Source organism: Leucopleurus acutus (assembly GCF_964270905.1).
Source record: "Leucopleurus acutus genome assembly, chromosome: 14".
NCBI classification, from domain to species: Eukaryota; Metazoa; Chordata; class Mammalia; order Artiodactyla; family Delphinidae; genus Leucopleurus; species Leucopleurus acutus.
The window spans coordinates 34235686-34263384 of record NC_139156.1 but is presented as its reverse complement, the minus strand read 5'-3'; the positions used below and the strand labels follow the sequence as shown (position 1 = coordinate 34263384).

General features: G+C 39.7%; 2 protein-coding genes and 1 pseudogene across 3 annotated transcripts in view; 2 read left to right on the top strand and 1 right to left on the bottom strand.

Annotated features, from left to right (window-relative positions):
• The window catches only part of CPEB3 (cytoplasmic polyadenylation element binding protein 3), a 176693-nt gene extending 168123 nt beyond the window's left edge, over positions 1–8570 (bottom strand). The window contains exon 1 of the mRNA XM_082855036.1: positions 8496–8570. The gene's annotated coding sequence lies outside the window, so the exon portion shown is untranslated. The remainder of the gene's footprint in view (positions 1–8495) is intronic.
• A 189-nt stretch (positions 8571–8759) lies between these two features.
• The window catches only part of MARCHF5 (membrane associated ring-CH-type finger 5), a 54460-nt gene continuing 35520 nt past the window's right edge, over positions 8760–27699 (top strand). The window contains exons 1-2 of the mRNA XM_082854326.1: positions 8760–9096; positions 27444–27646. Coding sequence (XP_082710452.1) covers positions 9062–9096; positions 27444–27646 — 238 coding nt within the window. The 5' untranslated portion in view covers positions 8760–9061. The remainder of the gene's footprint in view (positions 9097–27443; positions 27647–27699) is intronic.
• Positions 12526–16458, top strand: LOC309971425 (small ribosomal subunit protein eS6-like; annotated as a pseudogene). Its single transcript has 2 exons — positions 12526–12548; positions 15590–16458. The product of its transcript is annotated as a small ribosomal subunit protein eS6-like (transcript).

The window sequence follows — 27699 nt, the reverse complement described above, 5'->3', positions numbered from 1 at the left end:
GATAAGGTCATGGTTAGGGTTTGAGATAATGTGTGTATAGGGCCCAGCCCATGCCACATATTAGGTGTTCAATAACTAGATGCCAACAGGCAGTCGTTAAGGGCAGCTGTCAGGTCTTTTTCAAATGTCAATCCCCTCCCAGCTACAGCACCTCACAGAGTGCCTCACACATGGCTGCTGCTTGATATTTTATTTACTTATATTCCACCTTGTCCAAAAAGGACCTAAGGCAGGTAGGTGTTCAACAAATATGTTAAATGATTACAGGCCACACTTTCCAGTCAGGTTTTCTTCTTCTTTCTTTCTTTCCATTTTTCCATAATAAGCAGAACCACCATAATGTTGTGACTTTTTTTTTTGGCCACACTGTTTGTGGGATCTCAGTTCCCGACCAGGGATTGAACTCAGGCCACGGAATTGAAAGCCCAGAATCCTAACCACTAGACCACCAGGGAACTCCCAATATTGTGACTTTTTAAAAGCCTTTAATCATCCTTCACTTGCACCAATGATTTTTTTTAATTTAATTTAAAAATTTTAACTGTGAAATACATGCTCATGGTGAAAATGAAAACATCATAAGGGAATAAAGTGAAAAGTAGGCTTCTCTCCCCATATTCAGTTTCACCATCCACATGTAATATTAAAAAAAACAACAACAAAAAACATTTCCTATGTTTCTTTCTAGAAATCTCCTTACATACACATGCTAAGTTAAAAAAAATAATAATTTGGATAACACTATAGATACTATCTACTCCCTGCTTTTTTCACTTAACATATGGGTAGTATTTATTGGTTTTGGAGTTTGGCAACTATTCTTCCTTAAGTTATTAAAGATCGGCCCTGATTTAGCAGCATAAGAATGTAAGCTCCGGGAGCTTCCCTGGTGGCGCAGTGGTTGAGACTCCGCCTGCCGATGCAGGGGACACAGGTTCGTGCCCCAGTCCGGGAAGATCTCACATGCCACGGAGTGGCTAGGCCCGCGCGCCATGGCCGCTGAGCCTGCGCGTCCGAAGCCTGTGCTCCGCAGCGGGAGAGGCCACGGCAGTGAGAGGCCCGCGTACCGCAAAAAAAAAAAAGAATATAAACTCCACAAGAGCATTTTTGTCTCTTTTGCTCTCCTCTATCCTCAGCACCTAGATAGTAAATGAATCATAACTATATAGTCAAAAGCGCTTGCTAATGAATGTACTTCCTTTTGAGGAACTGCCTTCATTCAAGGTACATTGCCTTCCTTTAGCCAAGTGGCAAGGAAGATTGATTAGATGCTCTCTCCTTAGATTTTGAACGGTGAGCAGAATACAAACAGTTGGAGGGAGTTTATCCATTCCAGTGCTGAACCCATATGAGAGCATGGAATGTTGCTGCAAGACGATTCTCTGTGGTAGCCTATCTGGCTGCTTCCAGCCTGGTTCTCCTGCCTTACTTTCAATCCTGCGAGCTCACCCAATTCCTTCCAATAAATTTCCTTTTGTTTAAGTTAGCTCAGTGTTTCTCAACCTCAGCGCTATTGACATCTTGAGCTACAACATCTTTGTTGTGACGGGCTGTTCTGTGCATTATAGTATGTTTAGCAGCATCCCTGGTCTCAACCCACCAGATGCTAGTGTAACTATCAAAAAAGTTTCCAGACATTAACAAATGTCCCCTAGTGGGACTGAATTAGCTAGAGTTGATTTCTGTGGAACAAAAAAAAAACCTAACTGATGACCACTACATCTTTAGCAACTTTTCATTATGGCCTATATAGAAATATCTCATTTGTTTCAATAGCTCAGCTATATAATACTATGTTATATTGATATGTCATAAGTTAATACATCAGTCAATTAACAATGGATTTTAAGGCTTTATCTGGTGTTATTTTAAACAACAGCTTTATGGAGATACAAGTCAAACACCAAATAATTCACCCATTTAAAGTGTACACTTCAGTGATTTTTAGTATATTCACAGAGTTGTGCAGTCATCACTACAATCAATTTTAGAATGTTTTCATTACCTCAAAAAGAGGTGCACATCCCTGCACACCTTAGTTGTCACTCCTCAAAACTCCATCTCCCTCAACCCTAGGCAACCACTAATCTACTTTCTGTCTCTGTAGACCTACATATTCTGAACACTTCATATAAATGGAATCATAGAATATGTTCTCTTTCGTACTGGCTTACTTCACTTAGCACAAGGTTTTCAAGGTTTGGCCATGCTATAGCATTTAACAGTACTTCATCCCTTATGGTTGAATAATATTCCATTGTATGGACACATTTTATGTACCCATATATCAGTTGATAAGCATTTGGGTTGCTCCACTTTGTGGCTATTATGAATAATGCTGCTATGAACATTCATGTACAAGTTTTTGTGTAGACAGGTTTTCATTTCTCTTGGGTATATATCTGGAGGTAGAACTGCTGGGTCATACGGAAACTTTATGTTTAACATTTTGAGGAAGTGCCAGACTGTTTTCCAAAATGGCCCCACCATTTTACCTTCCCATCAGCAGTGTACTAGAGCTCTAACTTCCTCACATTCTCACCAACACTTATTATCACTTATCATTTATTATTCATCTTTTTTATTATAGCCACCCTAGGGAGAGTGAAGTGGTATTTCATCCCGGTTTCAATTTGCATTTCCCTGATGGCTAACGTTGGTGAGCATCTCTTCAGGTGCTTACTGGCCATTTGTATATCTTTGGAGAAATGTCTATTCAGATCCTTTGTCCATTTTTTAATTGGGTTCTTTGCCTTTCTATTATTGAGTTGCAACAAATCTTTATATATTCTAGACACAGGTCATTTTTCAGATATATTATTTCCAAAAATTTTCTCCCATTCTGAAACGAGTGAAAGTCTTTTCACTTTCTTAACAGCACAGAAGTTTAAAATGTTTGTCAGTCTTTCAGGTAAAATAGTGTCAGATGAGTAGCTAGTTCAGCTTGTAGCTCAATCATGTAAAGTGTTTTGCTCTGAGACAACTATCATACTTTGGATGCAGCAGAAGTGTGCATATTTCCCATCTCATCACACAGAATATTTAAAATACGCATATCCAATGGTCAAAATTTAATAAATGAATATTTTTTACTGCTTAATCAAGGACATTCTTAAGTGAACTTTTGTTTTTATTCTATGTGTGTGGTAGTGAAGACTATACAACCATTAGTACAGTTTGGTGTCAGTGCCTTTAATAGTGCTAAGATACAAGCAGTTACATCCACCATTGCTTGTGCTATCAGTGTAAATGCCAATGCAGTGAAAGAGGCAATGTTTTAGTATTATTATAAAAATAGCTTTGACCTCACATACCTCCTGGAAAGGTTCTCAGGTACCCCTAGGAGTCTGTTAGATGACTTTTTGAGAACTACTGCTCTGACATCCACGCTTGTTTAAAAAAGAAAATAATTCTTTATGTATACATTTTCGCATAAAATTGATACTCCTGAAACAAGATACAAGAAGGAAGATGTGGCGTCTTATCCTGTGATTTTTACCTACTCTTGACACACCACTGCCTTATCCCAGGGACACCTAACCTGGAGAGAGGAATTTAACCAAGGACAATGAAAAGTAATGAGTCTTCCACAATATTTATGAGGAAAAGAAGACTAATTAGTAGATGATGATTTTTTTTGTAAAATTATTTACCCTTTGTAAATATCTTTTCCGTTAGAGTTGACATAAGCCGTTAAAATTCTATTCTCTGCATAGCAAATGAAGATAAAGAGACAGGTTTTAGACTGTCTTCTATAAGTGGCCAGTGAAGCCTCTGTCCAGAATTAAGAAAAGGTCAATTCAAAGTAATCTTAAAGGGCTTACCTGGTGGTGCAGTGGTTAAGAATCCGCCTGCCAATGCAGGGGACAGGGGTTCAAGACCTGGTCCAGGAAGATCCCACATGCCGAGAAGCAACTAAGCCCGTGCGCCACAACTACTGAGCCTGCGCTCTAGAGTCTGCGAGCCACAACTACTGAGCCCACGTGCCACAACTACTGAAGCCCGTGCGCCTAGAGCCCGTGCTCCGCATCAGGAGAAGCCACCACAATGAGAAGCCCTCACACGGCAATGAAGAGTAGCCCTCGCTCACTGCAACTAGAGAAAGGAACGAAGACCAATGCAGCCAAAAATAAATAAAATAAATAAACTTATATAAAAAAAAAGTAACATTATAGAAGCTAAGCCAGTAAAATGTATTCTGGGGACCAAGGTCTCCCTATAAAAGTCCTTTAAGAGACCCAGGAACATTATCTATTTGAAAACTACTTAGCCAATCTAAGGCTCTTCAAGGACTTATAGCTGTGTTAAAGCAAACTTCTGAAATAGTTACAGACCATGGCTAAATTACTGAGACCTAGGCCAGTCCTAACTTGTCTTTGTGCCCAACCCACCCTGCATACCACTGCGAAATTAATTCCCCTAAATCACTCTCACCTTGACTCAAGAACTTTTAGTAATAATTAAGAGCTAACACCAATGGAGCTCTTAACCATGTACCCAGCATTGTCCTGAACAATTTAAATGAATTTTCTCATTTAATCCTCCCAGTAACCCAGTGAGGTAGGTTCTGTAATTCTCCTCCTGAAGGTGAGGAAACTTTGGCTTAAAAAGATTCAATAACCCACCCCAAATTGCTAAGCCCCTGAGTGGCAATGCTAAGACTCAAATGTAGGTTTGAGTTGAAGCTCTCAACCACTGCGGTACTTCTGCAGAGATACCATTGGTCTAATAATCACTTAGGAAATTTGTTTTTTAAAAAAACAGCTAATTGGGCACAACTACAGGCACATGGATCAGAATTTCCAGGGTAATTCTCTGACTCACAGCAGGCTTGGGAACCACTACAAGTTAACACTCCATTTCCTACATAATGGAGTCCATTTCTTATGTCCTCCTCCCAGCAGGATTCTAGGATAAAGGCAAAATTCCTCAAATTGGCTTACAAAGCTCTTCAGAGTCTGTCAATTGACTGACCTTTGTGGTCCCATTTTACCCCAAGTCCTCTCTTTGTTTCAATTTCTTCTCTTCACCAAGGGGCTTTCCTTCTCAGGGTATTTGCACATGCTGTCCTTTGGCCTGGGATGCTCTTCCCTCCTCCCTTTGTCCAATTAACTGTTGCTCTTCCTCAGTTCTCAGCATAATGGACACTTCCTGAGAAACTCTTCTGACCTCCCTGTCTAGGTAAAAACCCTAGTTATCATCTCTCATAACACCACGTACTACATTTGCAACCTAAAAAATGTATTCATGTGATTCTCTCCCACTATAAACGGTAAACTCCACAAAAGTAGGGACCATGCTTGTTTTTCTCATTATTGTGTCTCCAGTACCTAGCTTAGTGCCTGTCACATAAATATTGCTTGTTCAATAAATATTTATCAAAAGAATTAATAGCTTCAAGGCCTTTTAACTATTCCCTACTTAACTAACCAATCATATTTTTCACTCTTACTCAACAGAGACACAGTTCCAGTTACAGAGGTTAACTCCTCTCTCTACATCTTTTCATCCTTATCCAGACCCAAGATCCTTCTCCACCTCTTTACCTACATAATTCTTATTGCTACAAGGTAGAGCCTAAATTCCCCTTGTTTCACAAAGTTCTCTAACACACCAGCCCATAACAGTCTCTAAACTTCTACCTCACTTTGTATTTCTAGGCCAGTTCATTTGGCACTTAATCATATGCTTCCATGTATCATTATGTAGTATTTCATATGGAAATACCTTGTTTTAATTTTTTTTAATGTAAGTGTTGGTAGGTAGTTTGTATGTTCTTAAAGGGTAGTTATTGTTTAATTTGTGACTAGAGTACCCAGGCACATCATAAATCCTCTGGAAATGTCTGCTGAATAAATTAATGAAGAATATTCTGTGGCCTGCAATGTGGACTCAGCCTGCAGTTTATCACCAAATTTGGCAATTGACAATTCTCCTTGGAAGGCACCTGGATACTTTATATATCTCTTTGGAATATCTCCAGGGCCCCTTTTGGCAGACAGTTCAAAACAAGTGTCATGGGAGAACATAAAAGTAATATACTACTTTAAATTTCCTAACATATTTAGAACAGTTCCATACTCAGGTATTTCTAAATCCATCATAAAATATTAATGCATAAGTGCATTTCAACTTTTTATTTTGGGGGGTCAGACTAAGATCTAAGTAAGTAAGAAGTTTTTTCCTTCAAAATCAGAAAGTAAATTATAATTCCAATTATTCCAAGTCTTATCTGAAAACACAAGAGCCAAAGAAAACAAAGTTGACAAACAATACTGAAATTCAAGCTATGTGTGTCACCCATTTCAAATTTATCTGAAGGAATTTATTTCATGAGTTCTATCAATCATGATTTTTGTCCATACTAATTAAAAAATATAAAAAATTAAAGTTAAAGAATTATCAGTTATCTGTTGGTCTGTTTCTCTTTAGATGTCCTTATGAACATTTTCTATGGAGCTAATTTTTTAACAGCTTTACTGAGATGTAATTTACATAGTAGAAAATTAACTCATATTAAGCATACAATTCAGTTTTTTAAGTATATTTACAGAGCTGTGCCACCATCACCAGAATCTAATTTTGTTTTATCTCATTTTTTTAATTGCAATATAATTCACAAAGTTGTGTAACCATCACCACTCTAATTCTGGAAATTTTCATCAACCCCAAAAGAAACCTCATACCCGTTAGCAATCTCTCCCCATTACTCCCCAACTCTTCCAGCTCTAGGCAACCACTAATCTACTTTGTCTCTATGAATTTATTCTTAACATTTAATATAAATGGAATCATACAATATGTTGTTTTTGTAACTGGCTCCTTTCACTTAGCATAATGTTTTCAAGGTTCACCCATATTGTCACATGTATCAGAAATTCATTCCTTGTTATAACCTAATCACATTCTGTTGTATGACTATACCACACTTGGTTTATCCATTCAACAGTTGATGGGTATTTGGGTTGTTTCCACTTTTTGGCTATTAGGAATAATGCTGCTGTGAATGTTGGCATACAAGTCTTTGTGTAGACATATGTTTTTATTTCTCTTAGGCAGATACCAAGGAGTGGAATTACTAGCTCAGGTGCTTATCGCTTTTTTTTTTCTTTTGCTAATCACTCTTAAGATGAATAACAGAAATTTTTTTTCCTATTTCAAAGGATTTTTGACACAGCCAGGAAACAGAATTTTCATGAAAATGCCAATATAAATTCTTTTTTTTTCAATATGCTAAGATCAAATTCTATTTTTTGAGCGGCATGTATGTATCAATCTCCTTGTGGCTGACAATTGCTTAAGAGATAAATACGCAGTAAGGGAAGACTTACCCAGTAGGAGTAGCAATAAATAGGAATTTAAAATATCAAACACCCTGATTAAATTACTTATTTCCCTCCCCTGTCAGGGGCCTGCTTCTCATTTCATGAGAAAAAGGTGAAGCATTAATTATAATTAGTCATGTAAATTCCCAAAGCTTTTCATAAAAGCATCTTTCAGAAATCGGAGGCCAAATAAACTTCTGGTCACATGCTATTTTTGTTTTTCTTCCTGGTGAGGTACACTCTAGTTCAAATATATTCAGGAAGCAGACTTTGAGCAGAGAATTAAGAGCGGATTATAAAATTCTACGTAAAAAAAAATAAAGAGCTTAAGCAACACATTTTAATTTAAAGAAAAATCAAACCTCTTGCCGCAGAAATTAGGCATAATCAGGGGAAAACTACCAGACATCCTACCAATCGCTGCACTAGAGAACGTCACAGGTCATCCAAAAGACGCATTCCTGTTAGCCAACAACTCTTTTCCTCCCGCCAAAGCTGTCCCTAGAGCGTCAGAGAATAAACCAACGAGCGATTCATGATTTTTCCCTTTTGATCCCCTCCCCTCCCCCCACACACACACATCCACCTGCTTGGAGGTGTCAAGGCGACTAGAAATGGTTAACAGCGACCAGCAGCAGAGACAGAAACAAACACCCCTGACGACCCACAGCTGAGTAAGCAAGAGCTGTTTATTCATGAACACGTTCCGTTTGGAGACTAGTGACGAGCCCTTGAAAGCCCAGGCACATTTTAGAAGGTTCCTAGAGAGGGAGGGAATAAACTCCCCCCATTACCCCGCCCCTCTCCCCCACCCCACCCCTCGTCGGGCAAACATACACCGAGAGGTTCTGGTGGGAACCACCTCGTCTAGGCAGCCACTGCCCTTCCGACCCCTCAGGAATAACCTCACGTATTAGAGCATCCGACCCCTCACGGGGGTTGCGTAACTCCCCAAAATGGGTTCAGACGCGGCATACGCTGGCCCCAGTGCCGAGGGCTTCAGAAGGCACTTCTGCCACCCCCACGCCCGCCACGGCCCGCCCCGACGCCGCGGCCGCGACTGGGGACCCTGCCGAGAAATGGCCCTTTAGCCCGCCCCCCCCCCTCACCTGGCTCGGTCCCACCTGAGCATGAGAGCTGAGAGAAAAGAAACAGGCAGGGAGGGCTGACCTTGATGCTACTGACGGTGGAGCGGCACATCCCGCTGCTTCCTGGAAAGCGGCCCGCAGGACATTTTTCCCCCTGGAGGAAGGAAACGGGAGGGCGCCGGCCGGGCGGCGGCGGGCGCGACGGCGGTGGTCGGGGCGGGCTGTGCAGCCTCTTGCGGGGACCGTCCGAGGACTACATCTCCCAGGCTGCTCTGGGCCGCCTTGCGTCGTGACCCCGGCGCGCACTGAAGTGGTGACTCTTACCTCACAGAGGTAGCTCCTCCGCCGGCAGCAACTCGGCGCCCGCGGTCCATGGACCGGAACCCTGGGCCGACGGGCAGGAACCCGGGCCGCGATCGCCGCCTCCCCGCCCCAGGCTCCTCCTCCTCGCTCCCCACCGCCTCCTCCCGACGCCCGCGGGCCGCGCACAGCCACCGCCGGGCTCGCGGAGCCGCCCCAGGAGGCTGGGTGGGGGGTTCGCGGCTGCCGCCGGACTGAGGCCTACTCCGCCGCCTCTCAGTGCTATTGTCCCTGGGCCCGGCCCTGACCGGGCCCACTGGGGAGGCGAGTGCGCCGCCTCCGACGAAGATGCCGGACCAAGCCCTACAGCAGATGCTGGACAGGTACGGGCAGCCTTGGGGGAGGACGCGGGCCGGGCCTCGGGGCTCTTCGGAGCGGAGCCTAGCCTGCCGGGAGGAGTTCCACGGCCTGGGGGCCGAGTGAGGGGCAGAAAGTTTGGAGTCCGTACTTGCGGGAGGACGGAGCGGGCGGCCTGGGTGCCTAGACTTAAAGCGAAACTTAGTTACGGATTGGCGTCTGGTTTTGTCCGAACGCCGTTGCGAAGTGAGAGGGGTTCGTGTGAACCCAGAGAATTAGTTTCTTTTTCTTACTGTCCTCCTCCCCTCCCCCCAAACTGTGTTGTAACGTGTTTGTCAGGGCTGTCACTGGCAAGAAGGACCAGACTAATTCTCTGGGGAGTGATCCCCCTCCAATTTGTACACTCTTTCCAAAAACCAAGGATAAGCATTCTTTTGGAAAGCCTGATAGACTGACTTCATTCCTCCTTCCTCCCCCATCCCATCCCCCCCCCCAAATTATAAGGTCACGAGTACCCGCAAGGGACTTTAACGGTCAGACCAGAGTAGAGGTTATGAAAACAGCCGTAAGTCCAACCCTGAACACTGAGCGTATTTTACCATTCGTTGAGTTCACTGATAAAGTTTCATCTTATCATGGGGCAAGTTCCTGGGGGGGGGGGGCTTGTCAGTAAAACTCTTTCTGTGAAATCGGCTGCACCGCCCTCTGCTGTTGAAATTCTAGGCCATGGGTTCTACCATGAGTTTTTGGAGACCCTTACTCCACATTTTCCCCTAAGCCACGACATAGCTTCCTGGCCTAGCCAGTGCGACAGGCTAATGCATGTTTGGTTGCCTACAACTCTCAGTAGACCATTTGCCACCCAGTTCAGCGTGTGGTACAGGTTTTCCTACTGAGGAAAAGTCCAACTTTAAGGTTGGCAATGAAAGGCCAACCTTAAATGAGATTATACCCAGTTAAATGCTGTTTGGATCACGCCCAGAACAGAAGTCACTCAAGAGTACATCTTCTTCCACAGTGACAGACATTTCCTTTGGAGCTTATAATTTTGAGACATCTAAGTTGATAGAAATCATGTACTGACTTTTTCCAGTTGGGGTGTCCCAGTGATTAATCCAGCCCTTGTTTGAGGGGAGCATTCAGGTCAAGTTGTATTGACTAACACCTTTTTATGTAAGTAGTTTACAAGCTCCTGGAAGGCAGAAACTTACACATCATTATTTATTTTGAAACCTACAGCAGAGCCTGGCACTAAGCAGGTCATCAGTAAATATTTCTTTAATGAATAAATGCATGAACTTTTTTGTCATTTTCCCCAGTGGTCTAGGGGTTTGATAATTTACCAGGTTTTACGAGGTAAATTATAATTTACCATACTGACAAATTATATAGGACTACTGAAATATGCCCACAGGAGACCACTTTCTGCCACTGCCAATTCCAATCAAATGAGACCCTATTCTGGTGCTGGGTATTTTGTAATTAATTTTTTTTTCCCCCTCTGAGGGCCTGCTGCTTTCACTTTTATGTAGGTGACTTTTAGAAAAGTTTTTGTGTCCAAAAGCTGATCTGGCTTTCATACACTCTTTGGAGATTTCCATAAAAGTAAAAAAGCCAAGGAATGCTAGCCAGGCATTTAAAACATCTAATAGAAACATGGAAATTCTGGCTGCATGTACTGAAACAGGTGACTATAATACTGGCTTCCCTCATCTTCGGCACCTTTTTGACATACCTCAAGGTAGATTCTTAAGATGACGTTCAAAGATCTTTATTATCTAAGTCAGTGTTTTGCACCGTGGCCCCACGTTGGAATCAACCGGGGGAACATTTTAAAATATGGATGGATGCCTGGCTCTGCCCACAACCAATTAATTCACAGATTTCTGGAGAATGGGGCCTGAGCATGTATATTTTCAAAAGTTTTCCAGATGTTTATTGTAGTTGAAAATCACTTTTTTTTTTGGTCACGCGGCACAGCTTGCTGGGGGATCTTAGTTCCCCAACCAGGACCAGGGATTGAATCCGGGTTCCCTACAGTGGAAGTGTGGAGTCCTAACCCCTGGACCTCCAGGGAATTCCCATTACCCTAAATCCCAAGGGATTATTTCATGATAAGAGATAGTACATTTTAGTGATGTAAGCTTGGCCAGAAATCTTAAAATTCTCATTTTGCCGCATACTAGCTATGTGACTTTGGACTTATATTCTGAGGTTCTACATCCTCATTTATAAAATGGCAATATCCTACCTCACAGGAGTGTATAAATGAGAACACGTGTAAGCACTTTATAAAACAATAAAATGCTATTCATGTGTTAGGCACACAGAAGGTATTTAAGATTCTAGTGTAACCAACTAATGTAGCAATTCTCTCCCCACCACACACACACCCATCTCCATATTTACAGCATCATCTTAATCTGGGCTGGCCCTACATGCAAATTGAACACAAAGATACTTGATGGGTTCATTTGAGGAATACTGACAGGCCCAACAGACTAAAATATGTCAACCTGTTAGGACCTAGAATTCTTGCTTTGAATTTGGCTTCCCCCCAGCTTGGTCTTTGGGTGGCAATTTTTGAGGGATAGAATTTAGCTCAGAAACTTGCCCTTATTTTTATTTCTAAAGTGCAAGTTCTGTCCTTGAGAAGATTAGGAAATGTGTATAACATATATTGTTCTTCTGCTTCTAGGTTAAAATTAGGTATATTTTAGTGCTTATTAAACATTTGTATTTAATGAATTGACTTAATAAATATCGATGCATTTGCCTGGTACCATTCTAGGTCCTCGATATATGGTGGTAGTGAACATAAGCAAAAATGCTCATATGGAGCTTTAATTCTAGTGAGGTTTGTGTTCCATAAACTGTCAAATAAAATGAAGATTATATTTACATAACATGGATGGTATGTTCAGTTTATACACTTAGTCTTTCAAGGTTTTTTAATTAATAGCAACTTATTAATAGCTGAAGTTCAATTGCCTTGTCCTTTGTGAATAACTAAATTTAGTTTAGCAATTGTTTATCTTGATAAATTTTATTATTGCAGTATTTGTAGATAGAAAGAGTATATATAGATATATATTTTGATTGCCTTTCATTTTTATAAACAGTAAGCAACTGTTTTATATAAATTTATCATTTGAACCTTTTAAATTGTTTGAGAAAGGGGGTGGGAAAGTGGGTGGTTTTCTAGTGTCATGAATGATTTGGGATCACAAATCATTGCCCTGAAATTATAACCATTCATAAACTCAAACCTTTTACATCAGGCTCTCTGAATCTCGGTCAGTTTCTCTTCCTTCCCCTCATTGCCATACTTTTTTAAGGAGAGGTCTGTTATATATTATTCTATCACCATTAAACTTTCTCATTTTCTCTTTTATTTCTCAAAATTAGGATTAAATGTATAGAGAATACAAAGAATACTGTAACAAACTGCAGGAATGAACCTCAGGTTTAAAGCCTGGTGAGAGATGCTTCTGGAAACTTGACTTTTGTGTACCCCTTTCACATTAAACACTCAGGAATTTGTTGAGGTTGTTTGCATCACTTACTTGCACCTGGTGAGTAGGCAAGGCATGTAGCCAGTGTCCCCAGAACAGTCAAATGGGAAGAAAAGCAGGGAGAATCATCTGCTCCCCACGAGCCTCCTGCAGTGGCAAAGTGAATTAGAATCCCCACTCTCAGGGTGTTGTCAGCCACACATGTACATCCTTTTAGAGGCTGTAGAGTGTTCTGATAGGAACGTACTATATTATCTTCTTATTTATATAACCATCTCTAGTTTCCATTAAAGCGACTTCTCATTCTCTGAAGTATATTTACTCCAATCATATCACTATCCCATTTTGACATTTACAGAACGATACCTAGAATTAAAAAACATTAGCAATTAGTTGTATTTGCTTCCATCTCTATGTAAAAAGTGGAAACATTACAGATAAAGTCCCCTTTGACCACTATCCCCAGTCCCATATCTTCTCCCCATCCCCACTCCACTATCATAAATGGGTTTATGTTCTTCCAGTCTTTGTTTAATGCTTTTATATATACCATATGTAATTCATAGTTTTGTTCTTGTTTCTAAAATTTAAATATATCAATCTACAATTGACTTTTTAAAATGCTGAGTTCTGTGATATACAGCAATTAAAGAGAATATATATATAATCCATTGTATTTACTTATCACTCTTTTTCTTTCTAAATCCGTTTCCCTGTTTGTGACATTTATATTCTTATTTTCTCCTTATCATCTCTTGTTGTAATTTGATTTTCATCCACCTTTCTTGTCCGTAGCTCTACTAAAAGTATACTGAAGGTTACCAATAATTTCTTAATCGGTAAACATAATGACTTCTTTTCTTGGTCCTTGACATATATGTAGTGGAGATGAAACTGGTGACCACCACCCCCTAACTTCTTGAAACTGTGTTCTAGTCTACCACACTATTTGTCTTTTACTTTTTTCGCCTCTTATATATCACCTTACCCTTACTCTCTTCAGTCAGTATGGTTCAATCCTCAGCACTTATCATTCTTCTCTGAAAAGTATCCCTGCTTACTATCTCACTATCACCTTTATTTGAGTGACTCCCAGATTTATGTCTTTATTCCTGACCTCTTTCCCACATTTTAGTGTCTGCATTCTAGCTGCCCAGTAGACATTTCCATTTGTGTATACAGAGCATTACTAGCGCCTTAACGTATCTAAAACTAAACTACTGCTATTTCCCTGGTGTTTACTTATCTTGACTTCGCAATTTTGGCCTTTGATAGGACCATTCTTCTAGTCTACCAGCCATAAGACCTACATCTTTTTTTTCTTTTTTGCTTTTTTCCTCCAAATCCACTTGCTTATCAGATACTATAGATTCTTCTTTCTCTGACTCTAGTTTTTCTCTACCAGTTTGACTTGCAGAGTGGTACCAGAATTTCCCAGTTTGACTTAATAGAGTGGTACCAGAATTGGCCAAGGCACAATTATCATGGCATTTCCATACTTTAAAAGCTGTCAGTCTCTACATCACTTACAGGATAAATTCTAAACTTTCAAGGCCCTGGTGAAGAGGTTTAGCTCTATTAATTATCCAATCCAGCCCCAACCTGCCTTAACCATACTCTTCTGCACTGCACTTCATTGTCCTCTGGATATACCCTGCTGTACATCTTCTTATTTTTGCTTTAGATGACTTCCTCCCTTTTGACACCTGGCTAACTCTGACCCATCTTAGAATTCAGCTCAAGTATCACCTTGAAGCATTACACAGCTCCTTCAGGCAGAGTGAGTTACTTCTTCCTGTTTTTCCATAGAACCTTTATGCATTCATTTTAGTACATCACACCGTATGGTAATTTTTTTTTTTTGCGGTTTGTGAGCCTCTCACCATTTTGGCCTCTCCTGTTGCGGAGCACAGGCTCCGGACGCGCAGACCCAGTGGCCATGGCTCACGGACCCAGCCGCTCCACGGCATGTGGGATCTTCCTGGACCGGGGCACAAACCCGTGTCCCCTGCATCGGCAGGTAGACTCTCAACCACTGCGCCACCAGGGAAGCCCTGGTAATTTTTTTTTTTAATGCACCTATCCCAGGTCTCAGAGCCTTCCACACATACCCTTTACCACCACCACCATGCACATTCAAGTGGAAGTTCACTGAGATCAGAAACTGTTCCCTATCCCATTTCCCCAGAAGGGGAAAGTACATTGGAGACACTGTTGAATCATGGTGTCTGTCTTTTCACTATTTATGACATATCAGTGCCTAGAATAATCTTACTGAAGCAACAAATATTTATTTGCTCAAAACCTTCTGTATTTTCTTAATTGCTTATTAAGCTTAAGTTCAAATTCTTTAACCTGGCCTTCAAGACCCTCCATAATCATATTTATTGTGCTCTCTATTATGTTTAAGACAGTGAGTATATGGCTGGCACCAGCTACCTTTTTAAAGCTTTGCTTCTGTTTAAGAATGAGTTCAGGGCTTCCCTGGTGGCGCAGTGGTTGAGAGTCCGCCTGCCGATGCAGGGGACACGGGTTTGTGTCCCGGTCCGGGAAGATCCCACATGCCGCGGAGCAGCTGGGCCCATGAGCCATGGCCGCTGAGCCTGCGCATCCAGAGCCTGTGCTCCACAACGGGAGAGGCCACAACAGTGAGAGGCCCGCGTACCGCAAAAAAAAAAAAAAAATAGAATGAGTTCATAAAGTATATATGTTTTGCCCAGGCCAAACTGATTCACTCACTGTCCTGTGTTCTTTTCACTATCTTGTCTTTCAAAATTCTACCCACTCTTCAAGACCCAGTTTAGTTTCTGCCTCATTTATAAAGCTTTTCTGACCATTTCAGCCAGAAATATTTCCCCCCTTCTCCAGATTCATGTAGCAGTTCTTTACAGGCCACATGTACATACATGCCTCCCAACTCTTTACATGCCATAGTTCATAAGATGAGAGATGGTAACATTTATATGGCACCTTGGAATACACTAGCAGGGGTTTAGATCTCTAGTGAAAGCTCCTTATGGCTGCTTAAAAGTACCCTAGCAAAAACGAAACACATAGCTCTTTTTTGTGGCGCCCCGGAGACAGTCAGCCGCTTCAGAATAAAGCTGAACACTTCTTTCCCGGCCACTGGCTGCCAGAAACTCATTGAAGTGGACGATGAACGAAAACTTCGTACCTTTTATGAGAAGCATATGGCCACAGAAGTTGCTGCTGACACTCTGGGTGAAGAATGGAAGGGTTATGTGGTCCGAATCAGTGGTGGGAATGACAAACAGGGTTTCCCCATGAAGCAGGGTGTCTTGACCCATGGCCGAGTCTGCCTGCTACTGAGTAAGGGGCATTCCTGTGACAGACCAAGGAGGACTGGAGAAAGAAAGCGCAAATCTGTACGGGGTTGTATTGTGGATGCCAATCTGAGCGTTCTCAATTTGGTCATTGTAAAAGGGAGAAGGATATTCCTGGACTCACTGATACTACTGTGCCTCATCGCCTGGGGCCCAAAAGAGCTAGCAGAATCCACAAACTTTTCAATCTCTCTAAAGAAGATGATGTCCGTCAGTATGTTGTGAGAAAGCCCCTAAACAAAGAAGGTAAGAAACCTAGGACCAAAGCACCCAAGATTCAGCGTCTTGTTACTCCACGTGTTCTGCAACACAAACGTCGGCGAATTGCTCTGAAGAAACAGTGTACTAAGAAAAATAAGGAAGAGGCTGCAGAATATGCTAAACTTTTGGCCAAGAGAATGAAGGAGGCCAAAGAAAAACGCCATGAACAGATTGCCAAGAGACGGAGGCTGTCCTCTCTGAGAGCTTCTACTTCTAAGTCTGAGTCCAGTCAAAAATGAGATGTTCTAAGAGTAACAAATAAATAAGATCAGACATTAAAAAAAAAAAAAAAGAAACACATAATAACTTGTACTGGCTATAATTTCCTTAGAAATGAGAAATGGAAAATTTTCTCAGAATACACTATCCATATGGCAGCATGGTATAGTGATAAAAGCTGATGTTTTTGGTGTTTTTTTTAAATTTTTTAACTTAATTTTTTTTTTATTGGGATATAATTTACAAAAAAGCTCATATTTTAGAGTTGAGGCGTAGGTTGCATCCATGCCTTTCTACTTAACCATGAGGCCTTGGGCAGACTGTTTAACCATTCTGGGCTTTTGTTTCCTTATTTATTTAAGACAGAAATAATTATGTTTGCAGAGTTTGTGAAGATCAGAGACAAAGCACATGGCATGAATATATGCTTAGTAAATGATCGCTTTCATTGTGAGGTATTTCCCTTTCCCTTTTTTGTAATGTGTCATAATTGTGGTAGCTCTTTGATAAATCCAAATACTTTAACTTCTATTCCACTTGGCTGGACAGACATATAAAGGGATATTTAGTCTTTTTTTTTTTTTAATTTTTAAAATTTATTTATTATTTTTATTTTTGGCTGCCTTGGGTCTTTGTTGCTGCGCGCAGGCTTTTCTCTAGTTGCGGCGAGTGGGGACTACTCTTCATTACAGTTCCCGGGCTGCTCATTGGATGGCTTCTCTGGTTGCAGAGCATGGGCTCTAGGCACGCGGGCTTCAGTAGTTGTGGCACTCGGGCTCAGTAGTTGTGGCTCGTGGGCTCTAGAGCGCAGGCTCAGTAGTTGTGGCACACGGGCTTCGTTGCTCCGTGGCATGTGGGATCTTCCCGAACCAGGGCTGGAACCCGTGTCCCCTGCACTGGCAGGCAGATTCTTAACCACTGCGCCACCAGGGAAATCCCGGATTTTTAGTCTTCTTGATGGTATAGTTCCTGTTTAAGAATACATGGGATGTGACACTTTTAATCCTGAGACAAAGCAAGCAGTTTGCAGTTTTTTCCATTGTTAAATTTAGGCGTTCCTTGCATTAACCAGAGCATGGTTCTCTAAGCATCTTCTTTTTTTTTTATTTTTTATTTTATTTTTGGCTGTGTTGGGTCTTCGTTTCTGTGCGAGGGCTTTCTCTAGTTGTGGCGAGCGGGGGCCACTCTTCATCGCAGTGCGCGGGCCTCTCTTGTTGCGGAGCGCAAGCTCCAGACGCGCAGGCTCAGTAGTTGTGGCTCACGGGCTTAGTTGCTCCGCGGCATGCGGGATCTTCCCAGACCAGGGCCCGAACCCGTGTCCCTGCATTGGCAGGCAGATTCTCAACCACTGCGCCACCAGGGACGCCCCCTCTAAGCATCTTCTGAATTAAGGACATGTTCTCTTTCCTTAAAACAGTCATGGAAATACATTGGTAAGGCACCATATATAACAACAACAGCAATATAAAGCTTGTTTCATTGCTCTCACTCCTGTATTCTGGAACTCTTCTATTCTGTTTCCCTCCAGTTTTCACCAAAGTGATCATAGGCAGGAGCCTATGATTTTCCAGATCTTTCTAATAATCCACTATAAACACCTACAGTCTGAGTCTACAAAGGTAGACTTTACTGCCAACTGTTTTATTAGATAACCATACCTATCTTGCTTCGTTAATTTATGTGCCAGTGAGAAACTATTCTATTGATGTTTCCTCCCCTTTTTTCCCCATGTACTTTTAAAATAATTAACTTAATCATATAAACTAGTTTAGTCACAAATGAACCCTGTGAAGTGAGGTTACCTTTGTCATCCATCCTTTGCCAACTGGTTTGTAATACCTAGCTTTATTTTAAAACCTTTCTGCTCCAACCACATTGGTTTTATCATTGTCCATGATCATATGCTCATGTCTATGTCTAAGGTTGTTTATGCTGTTATTCTTACTTCAGATACCCTTATTCTTTTCATTCCCCAATTGTCATCTCATTTGTAGTTCTTCCTTTTCATGAAACCTTCTCAGCTATTTCATCCTGTGTTTCTTATGGTCATCATCACATTTCTATATTACCTTTGGTCACCAGCATCATTTCTTAGCACTCAGTGTTTTGTGTGGTTTTTTTTTTTATGTGATCCTTCTATGCATATATTTGTTCCTTAACTAGATTGTAAGTTCCTTAAATGTATTTCTTCTGGCATCAAATAGTGAGCATACTAAGTACGTTCAAGTTAATTTAGGGGGAGATCTTGAATACTCTTTGATTTAAGGCGAATTAGATGTATACTGCTATAACTTTATAAATTTTACTGTTGAGAAGGATTTATATCAATAATTTGAAAAAAGTTATAATTTTAATTTAAAATTACATAGAAGTAAATTATTTTTTTTTTATAAAGAGTGACATGTCATACATACAGATTAGTGACATTACCAGTACCAGTAAGGCCATACATTTATTTTAAGGAATAAGTAATATTCTTTAGAATTGTCTAGTTCTTTTTTCATGTCTTCATATTATAATAGTGATTTGTTCTTTGATCTCTGAACCAATCATGATAATTCCCAGATCTCCCTTTACTCTGTAACCTAATGAGCACTGACTTGGCTGGTGGAAAGGTGTGGAAGTAAATTGTGAGTGTGTATTATCAGCAAGCAGGCGGCATTTAGACAACCTAGTGGAAGGAAAAGAGGGGTGGGAGAAAATGAATTGAGGATTTGAATAAATATCTTAAGCAGTGGTGTTGGCCTATTGAACAATTAGGGATGATCAAGAATCCAGGACCTTTTCCACTGAATACCAGGGTGCCAGGCAGAACTGCTGTATGTGCTAATTTAGGTAAGAAAATGCATCCATAAAAATCTAGGCATAGATGTAAAGTTGACACCATCTTTCTCATCTCTATTGGTGCCATTATTGCTACTGTTCATTTGGTGGTTATGTATGTGCCAGACAGTTCTTAAGCAGTTTCATGATCACTTGTTTAATCCTTTACAATAGAGAATCTTTTTTTTAAATTTATTTTACTGAAGTATAGTTGATTTACAATGTTGTGTTAATTTCTGCTGTACAGCAAAGTGACTCAGCCACACACCTACATACATTCTCCTTAGTATTCTTCTTCTCTGTGGCTTATCACAGGACACTGAACATAGTTCCCTGTGGTATACAGTAGGACCTTGTTGTTTATCCATTCTATATATATTTGTTTGCATCTGCTCATCCCAAACTCCCAATCCATCCCTCCCTCTTGGCAACCACAAGTCTGTTCTCTTTGTCTGTGAGTCTGTTTCTGTTTCATAGATAAGTTCATTTGTGTCCTATTTGATTGATTGATTGGTTGATTGATTTGTGGTACGTGGGCCTCTCACTGTTGTGGCCTCTCCCGTTGCGGAGCACAGGCTCCAGACGCGCAGGCTCAGCGGCCATGGCTCACGGACCCAGCTGCTCCGCGGCATGTGGGATCTTCCCGGACCGGGGCACGAACCCGCGTCCCCTGCATCGGCAGGCGGACTCTCAACCACTGCGCCACCAGGGAAGCCCTGTGTTCTATTTTAGGTTCCACATGTAGGTGATATCATATGGTATTTGTCTTTCACTTTCTGACTTACTTCACTAAGTATAATAATCTCTAGGTCCATCCATGTTGCTGCAAATGGCATTATTTCATTTTTTTATGGCTGAGGAGTATTTCTGTGTGTGTGTGTGTGTGTGTGTGTGTGTGTGTGTGTGTGTGTGTACACACCACATCTTCTTTATCCATTCATCTGTCGGTAGACATTTAGGTTGTTTCCATGTCTTGGCTATGGTGAATAGTGCTGCTGTGAACTCAGGGGTGCATGCATCTGTTTGAATTATGGTTTTGTCTGGATATGTGCCCAGGAGTGGGATTGCTGGATAATATGACAACTCTATTTTTAGTTTTTTGAGGAACCCCTATACTGTTTTCCATAGTGGCTGTACCAATTTACAATTCCACCAACAGTGTAGGAGGGTTCTACCATAGGGAATTTTAACATAAGACCTTTTTTATGCTGAGAACTCCTTTGGAAGTTTAGTTAAGCTTATGGGTTCCTTCTCAGAATGTTTTGAAAGAATAAAACAAAATATACAGGTCAGAAATGGACAAATTACGTTGAAATACAGCTACCAAAATATTAAAAATCTGACATGGTAATATGAGCTTTAAAACAAATACAAGGTCTATTACTGGTGGGTCTGATAATTAATTTCAAATTAGCAGTGGGTTAAATGTTATTTTGAGATCTGCACAGCTGTAATAGGAAAATTTCTGGTCACTGTACTAATTTCTAATTGCTGTATGCTAATATTACTATGAGTTGTTTATTCATCATTGAAGGAAAACTGAATTTTATTTAGAGTTTAGTGAAAATAAAGGTATAATTACTTTTTTTCCCATCCAAATTTACCAATCCCGTAAATTTTTCATGAACCTCAGGTTAAGAACCGCTGCATTACAAAAACTCTGAAAGAGATTGTCATTAAACCTAAAATAAGTGGTAAGCAGGAATTTGAACTCAGGCATCCCACGTTCTTTAACCAGTTAGAATATCCTGAACTCACAAAATCTTTTCCCCAAATTTACCTAGCTTTTTTCCTTAGGAAAAAGGATCTCAAGCATTTTGCTTACTATTTAAATTAAAAACCAAATAGCTTAAAAATGTTTACATTGAATGTAAAATAAAATTTCATTTTTGTATTATGGTGAGTTGAGGAAACTTACAAAGGGAAAAAGGAAAGAAGAATGGCCAGAGCAGAGGTTCTCAAACTTCGGTATCACGATCACCTGAAGGGTTTGTTGAAATACCAGGTTGGTGATTCCTCAAAAAAGTTAAAAATAGAATTACCATGTGACCCAGCAATTTCACTTCTGGGTATATATCCAAAAAGAATTGAAAACAGGATCTCAAAGAGATATTTGTACACCCATGTTCATAACAGTATTATTCACAATAGCTAAAACTTGGAAGCAACCTTAGTATCTAAGACCAATGAATGAATAAACAAAATGTGGTATATATACATACAATGGAATACTATTCAGCCTCATAAAAAGGAAGGATATTCTGCAATATGCTACAATGTGGATGAACCTTGAAGACATAGAAAGACAAATACTGGATGATTCCACTTATATGAGGTACTTAGAGTAGTCAAAATTATAACGACAGAAGGTATGAGGGTGGCTGTCAGGGGCTTGGGAGAGAGGACATTGGAGAGTTGTTTAATAAGTATAGAGTTTGTTTTATAAGATGAAGAGTTATGGGGATGGGTGGTGGTGATGGTAGCACAACAGTGTAAATGTATTTAATACCACTGAACTATACACTTAAAAATGGTTAAGATGGCAAATTTTATGTTATATATTTTACTGCAATAAAAAAAGAATTTTTAAAGAAATTTAAAATAAATATATTTTTAAAATGTACTGTTGGGTCCCATCCTCAGAGTTTCTGATTCTGCCGGTCTGGGGTGGGACCTGAAACTGCATTTCTAGCAAGTTCTCAGATGATGCTTCTGCATCACACTGAACACTGCTTAGAGATTGGAGGATTGAAGAGAAGAAGGGGAGGAAATGACTCAAAGAGAAACTCTTAATTAGAATTTTGTCAGAAATTACAACCTCTTCTTAGGTGTGGACTTGAAAGGTTTTTGGCTTTGTCCTTTGAAATGGCAAATAGCCAGTTCTCACCTTTTAAGGGTATTAAAATTGCCATCCTATAAACTGTAACATTAAAATATGTAATAAAGTAGAATTATAGTTAAATTGATCCTGCAATGCAAATATTATAGCATTGTCAGTAAGAATTTTTAATTTCAAAATGTTTGGTTTTATCTTTGTTGGCTGTTTTTATCTAAGAAATGACCTGATCCAGTAGCCAGAATCAGGAGCATATTTTTGCCCTGTGTGAGAAATTGAAAAACTTGCAAGACTCAAAGTACTTGCAGTGGAAATTAGATTTATTTAAGCCTTTTCAGCTCAAGTTGCGGTCAGTAGGAAACAAAGCCATTGACAAAAAATAGTGTCCTTTTAAAAGCTGTTTAAGAGTCTACATTATATGATTGTTCAGGGCTATCCCTTATATTCCAGTTTCTCACAATCTATAACAAGATTGTTTGGGTTGTGTCTGATAGGAATCTGCCCCAAACTGGTTAAACCAAAAAAAAAAAAAAAAAAAAAATCTGTGGGTTTATGTAAGTGAACAGTGCAAGGGTATATTTAGCTTTAAGCACAGCTTGATCCATGTCTCAAACGAAGTCATCAGTATCTTTCAGCTTCCTCTGGGTTCTTTAGGCTCCACATTGTGGCTCTCCTGGCAGCAGAGCCTCACACCCTCATTTAGGTTCACACTTTTCCTGCCTTCAGGCTCAGTGGAAAAGAAAGTCTTTGTACCAACTTTCCCAGCAAAAATTCTGAAGTTCACTCTAGTGAAACTAGCTTTATGGGCCCAGCCTCCCAATAACTGTAATCTAGGACATGGGATACTCCCTTAAACCAATCTAGGGATTACTCTTCCTGGAGCTGGGGATGTGGGACTAACTGCCTAAATAAACCACATACATGGCTGATGTTGGAGAGAAGAGTGGTTTTCCTTAAAAAGTATGGTATACTTTTTGTCCCTAAAGAAGAGAAATTGTGCTGTACATTAAACCACAAGCTTCTACTCTCTCCTCTATTCTAAGATCTTGAGAAACTCTAAACCCATCATTTTCAAACAACCTCTTTTCTCCTTAAATGGAAGGAGGTGGGGAATTGGGGAATAAATAGCTGAAATAGATTGCGTCAAGGAGGGAGTAGGGTATGGGGAAGCAAAGGGGGAAGGCATAATTTTAAGACCTTCTTAGGTGATATTCCTGGTCAGCCTATTAGAAGTTTTTTTTTTTAATGAGGGAAGAGAAGATTCCTATACAAACTTTGTTCCCTCCCCTCATTTCCAGCCCTGAAGACTAATAACTGTCTTACAGGCTGTCTGCCTAAAAACATTTATGTGAACATTTTTATATGCTTTAATTTCCCATGTACCTGGCCCTTATTTCACAGACTAATATTCTTTCCATATTATGTAGATTAAACTCATATACCTAGTAAGGTAGTAAATCAGTTAATAAATTCTTTAGAACCTAACATTTTCTGTACTGTTATTTATATTAAAAATATTTAGTCATCAGAAGCAATTATTTCTACCTTAAGTAAATCCAGAAATTATCCCTTTCACACAGTCTGCTTTCTCCAATATGTTTGCTTTTTTTTACCTGCCATTTTTCTACACCAGCAGTTCCCAAACTTTATTGAATATTGGGATCACCTTGAGAGCTTGTTAAATCACAGATTTGTAGGCCCTCTTCCTCTAGAGTTTCTTATTTACTAGATCTGGAGTAGAGCCAGAGAATTTGCAAGTTCCCTAGTGATCCTGAACTACTGATCCTGAGACCTTTGTTTTGACAATCCCTGCAATAAAATCACTTGCCCCTGCTAATTTCTGCTATCACTCCTCCCTGAAACCTTTCCTGATCTATCCAAATTGATCCTTCCATCTTAAAATGGATGTACCTATGGTAATTGCACTGGAACCTTAAATCTCTTGTATCTACTGGATGTAGCCCCAATTAAATTATAGGGTTTTCTAGATAGGTACAATCTTCCATTTATTTTGTTTGTGCAACCACATGGAATCAGTGAATGCTCAGTAAATGTTGCTGGCAATTTCTATAATTTTCAGTTGCTTGTTTGTTTTGTACTATTAAGTTAGAAGTCTTCATTTTATATAACATTTACTTGTATCTAAATTATAATTTTTAGGTGAAGTAATTTGGTGGTGTTATCAGAAGCTTACATATTGTGGGCAATACTATTTGATCTCAGGTGACCATTATCAGATGTACTGTTTAGCGATTAGAATAAATAGAAAATGGATGTGGTACGTTGGTAGATGTTGAATATCAGACTTTTTGAGAGTATTATTATCAATAAGGTTTTTTTTAAATATCTATAGGATAATTTCAGTTAATCTCTAATGACCATTAGCTTCAAAATCCAAATTTGTAAGCTGTATACTCACTGTCACTATGAATCAAACAATAAAAACAAGGTTATGGGTATTAACACTTCCAATTAGGTTTAACACCTAATAAGTTTTCACTGTAAATCATCGTTCAGCTATCTTATCTACCATAGTTGTGAAATTAGAAAAAAAATCCGGAAAGTGCCTCTTTTAAATGTTAGGTGAGTACCTTCTAAAAAGTAAAACTGTGAAAGTGTTTATTTAGGGGCGAAGTACACTAATGTCTGAAACTTTGAAATGCATCAAAAAATAAGATTGATGAAAGAATATGTAGTAAAGTACATATGTAGCAAAATGATAAGAATTGTAGAATCTAGGTGTTAAGAATATGGATGTTCACCAGTTTTTCAACTTTTTTCGAAAGTTTGAAATTTTTCCTATTAAATGTTGGGGAAAAATAAACTTATCCGGAATTTATGGGGATTATAGCTATACAAATATTCCCATTATATTGGTATATGAAGCTGCCATTTATGTAAATTAAAAACAGATAAATATAGGCAATTTCATTTGGTTCAACTTAGTATTAAGGTTCTTTACATTTTATTTTGTTTTTTCCTGATGACTGGAAATTGGCTTAATTGAAGATTCAGTTCACCTTAATACTGATTAATTATGCTGGTCTAGATGTACTTAGCTACATATATGTTCCATTGTTGATATGAAAAACTTACAAGAACCTAGAAATCTAGTTTCTAGATATTCTGCCTATATTTTGTTACCAGAATATGGTTTTCATTTCCCAGAGGTATACAATTATATTTACAAAATTACCTTGGTTAAATGGGGAAAACATATACTAACACCTCAAATAACTGGTTTATTTGCTGTATACTTGTCAATTGAAATTTTATGAAAAAAACTAGGTTGAAACCCACTCAAATCATGGATATTGATGATGGTTGCCAGTGTGAATGACTTAGTGCTACTGAATTGCAATCTTAAAAATGGTTAAAGTAGTAAATTTTATGTTATGTATATTTTACCACAATAAAATTTTAAAGAATAAGGAGGTGGAGGAGGAGGCATTTCTGGATAACCGTAAGATAGCACGAGGGCCCAGACAGCTTGGCTGAGGTGGGTCAAAGAGTCAGCCCTGCTCAAACAAATGCTCCCTACCTCGTTTTTACCTAGGTAGGTCAAATGAAATCTGACTGAATTTGAAAGCTGAGTAAAAGCACAATTTTGGATATTGTTGCCACGTATTCACTTCAGTTTTTTTTTTTCCCTATTCTAATTGCGAAGTTTTTAATTGGAGCACACAATTAAAATTCATATTGTTCTACAGACTGGAGACCTCACCCGTATATAGTACCTGACTATATAGTCTTTCCCACTGAGCATAGTTAAGTTCTGACAGAGCCACTTATCTAATTAAGTGAAATGTGCACAGTAAGTGACAAGCTTTAATTAGCAGTTTCCTATTGTGCAAACTTTAAGGTAGTAAAGGCGAGTGAATGGTGTCATTGAGTTAAATTGTATTTGCCCTGATGGAAATCGGTGTCAAAACTTGTGTTAATTGACAGGAAAAAAATAAGGAATTGCAACCTAATTCCACGAGAACAAATTAGAGTTCATGAAGTATCCTCAAAAGCAAAATGGGGAAGTGTTTAAAAATTAACCATCTCAATAGAATTTTTTAAAATATAAGCATCCCAGACTTGACTTTTAGATTTTGAATATAATAAATATAATTTAATTCCCACAAAAAAAGGAAAACCAATCATACCTATAATGGAAACATGTAGGCCCCAATTTTTTTTTTTTTTTTCTTGCAGTACGCGGGCCTCTCACTGCTGTGGCCCCTCCCACCGTGGAGCATAGGCTCCGGCCGCGCAGGCTCAGCGGCCGTGGCTCACGGGCCCAGCAGCATGTGGGATCTTCCCGGACCGGGGCACGAGCCCGTGTCCCCTGCATCAGCAGGCAGACTCTCAACCACTGTGCCACCAGGGAAGCCCTTTGGCCCAAATTTATCATATCACTATCCTAAAACAATTTATCCTGATATCTTCATCTCTTCTTTCCTTTGTGCTTTTTAATTTAATCATCTTTCTCTCTTAGAGTCATACTTTTCCAGAAAGAGAAATGAGTGGGGTTTTTTTCTGTCTCAGTTGAAAACTGAATGAGACCATATGTGAAATCATTTATGTAATGCTTTAGTTTTACAAGTTCAAGAGGTTAAGAGGTTAATGTTGTTGAAATGGCAGATACACTGAATTTCACATATTCCTATATTTATCACTCCTCGAAGAATTATTAGGTCTTATAAAAGCAGCTTGAGGATTGTCTCTTTGCATTCTGGTTCATTAGAGAAGATGAAGAATTACAAGAAAGATGGACTTCCTTGGTGGCGCAGTGGTTAAGAATCTGCCTGCCAATTCAGGGGACATAGGTTCAAGCCCTGGTCCAGGAAGATCCCACATGCCATGGAGCAACTAAAGCCTATGCGCCACAACTACTGAGCCTGTGCTCTAGAGCCCACAAGCCACAACTATTGAGCCCACGAGCCACAACTACTGAAGCCCGCACACCTAGAGCCCATGCTTTGCAACAAGAGAAGCCACTGCAGTGAGAAGCCCATGCACCGCAATGAAGAGTAGCCCCGCTCACCGCAACTAGAGAAAGCCCACACGCAGAAACAAAGACCAGTGCAGACAAAAATAAATAAATTAATTTTTTAAAAAAACCTTAATTCACTAGAAAGATGGAGGAAGTTACATAAAAACAAAATTCAGAAAACACAAGATTCTGCAGAAGAATACAAGGAAAAACAGAAAAAGAAGAAACTACCCTACTGGAAATGTGTTGGTTGTTTTTCTCCTCAGTCTTTTAGTATAGAATTAAAAGTTCCTATAATATAACATAGTAGGCTAATCCCATTAAGTGAGAGCTGCAGTGAAGAGGAGGCTGGGGTGTTAATGATAATGTCATTATTTTCTCTTTTAATTTACAGAAGTTGCTGGGTGTGTTTTGCCACTGATGAAGATGATAGAACAGCTGAATGGGTGAGACCATGCAGATGCAGAGGATCTACAAAATGGGTTCACCAGGCTTGTCTGCAGCGCTGGGTGGATGAAAAACAAAGAGGAAACAGTACAGCCAGAGTGGCATGTCCCCAGTGCAATGCTGAATACTTAATAGTTTTTCCAAAGTTGGGTAAGAAGACCCTTAAAACCAACACAGATATATATATATATATAATGTTATAA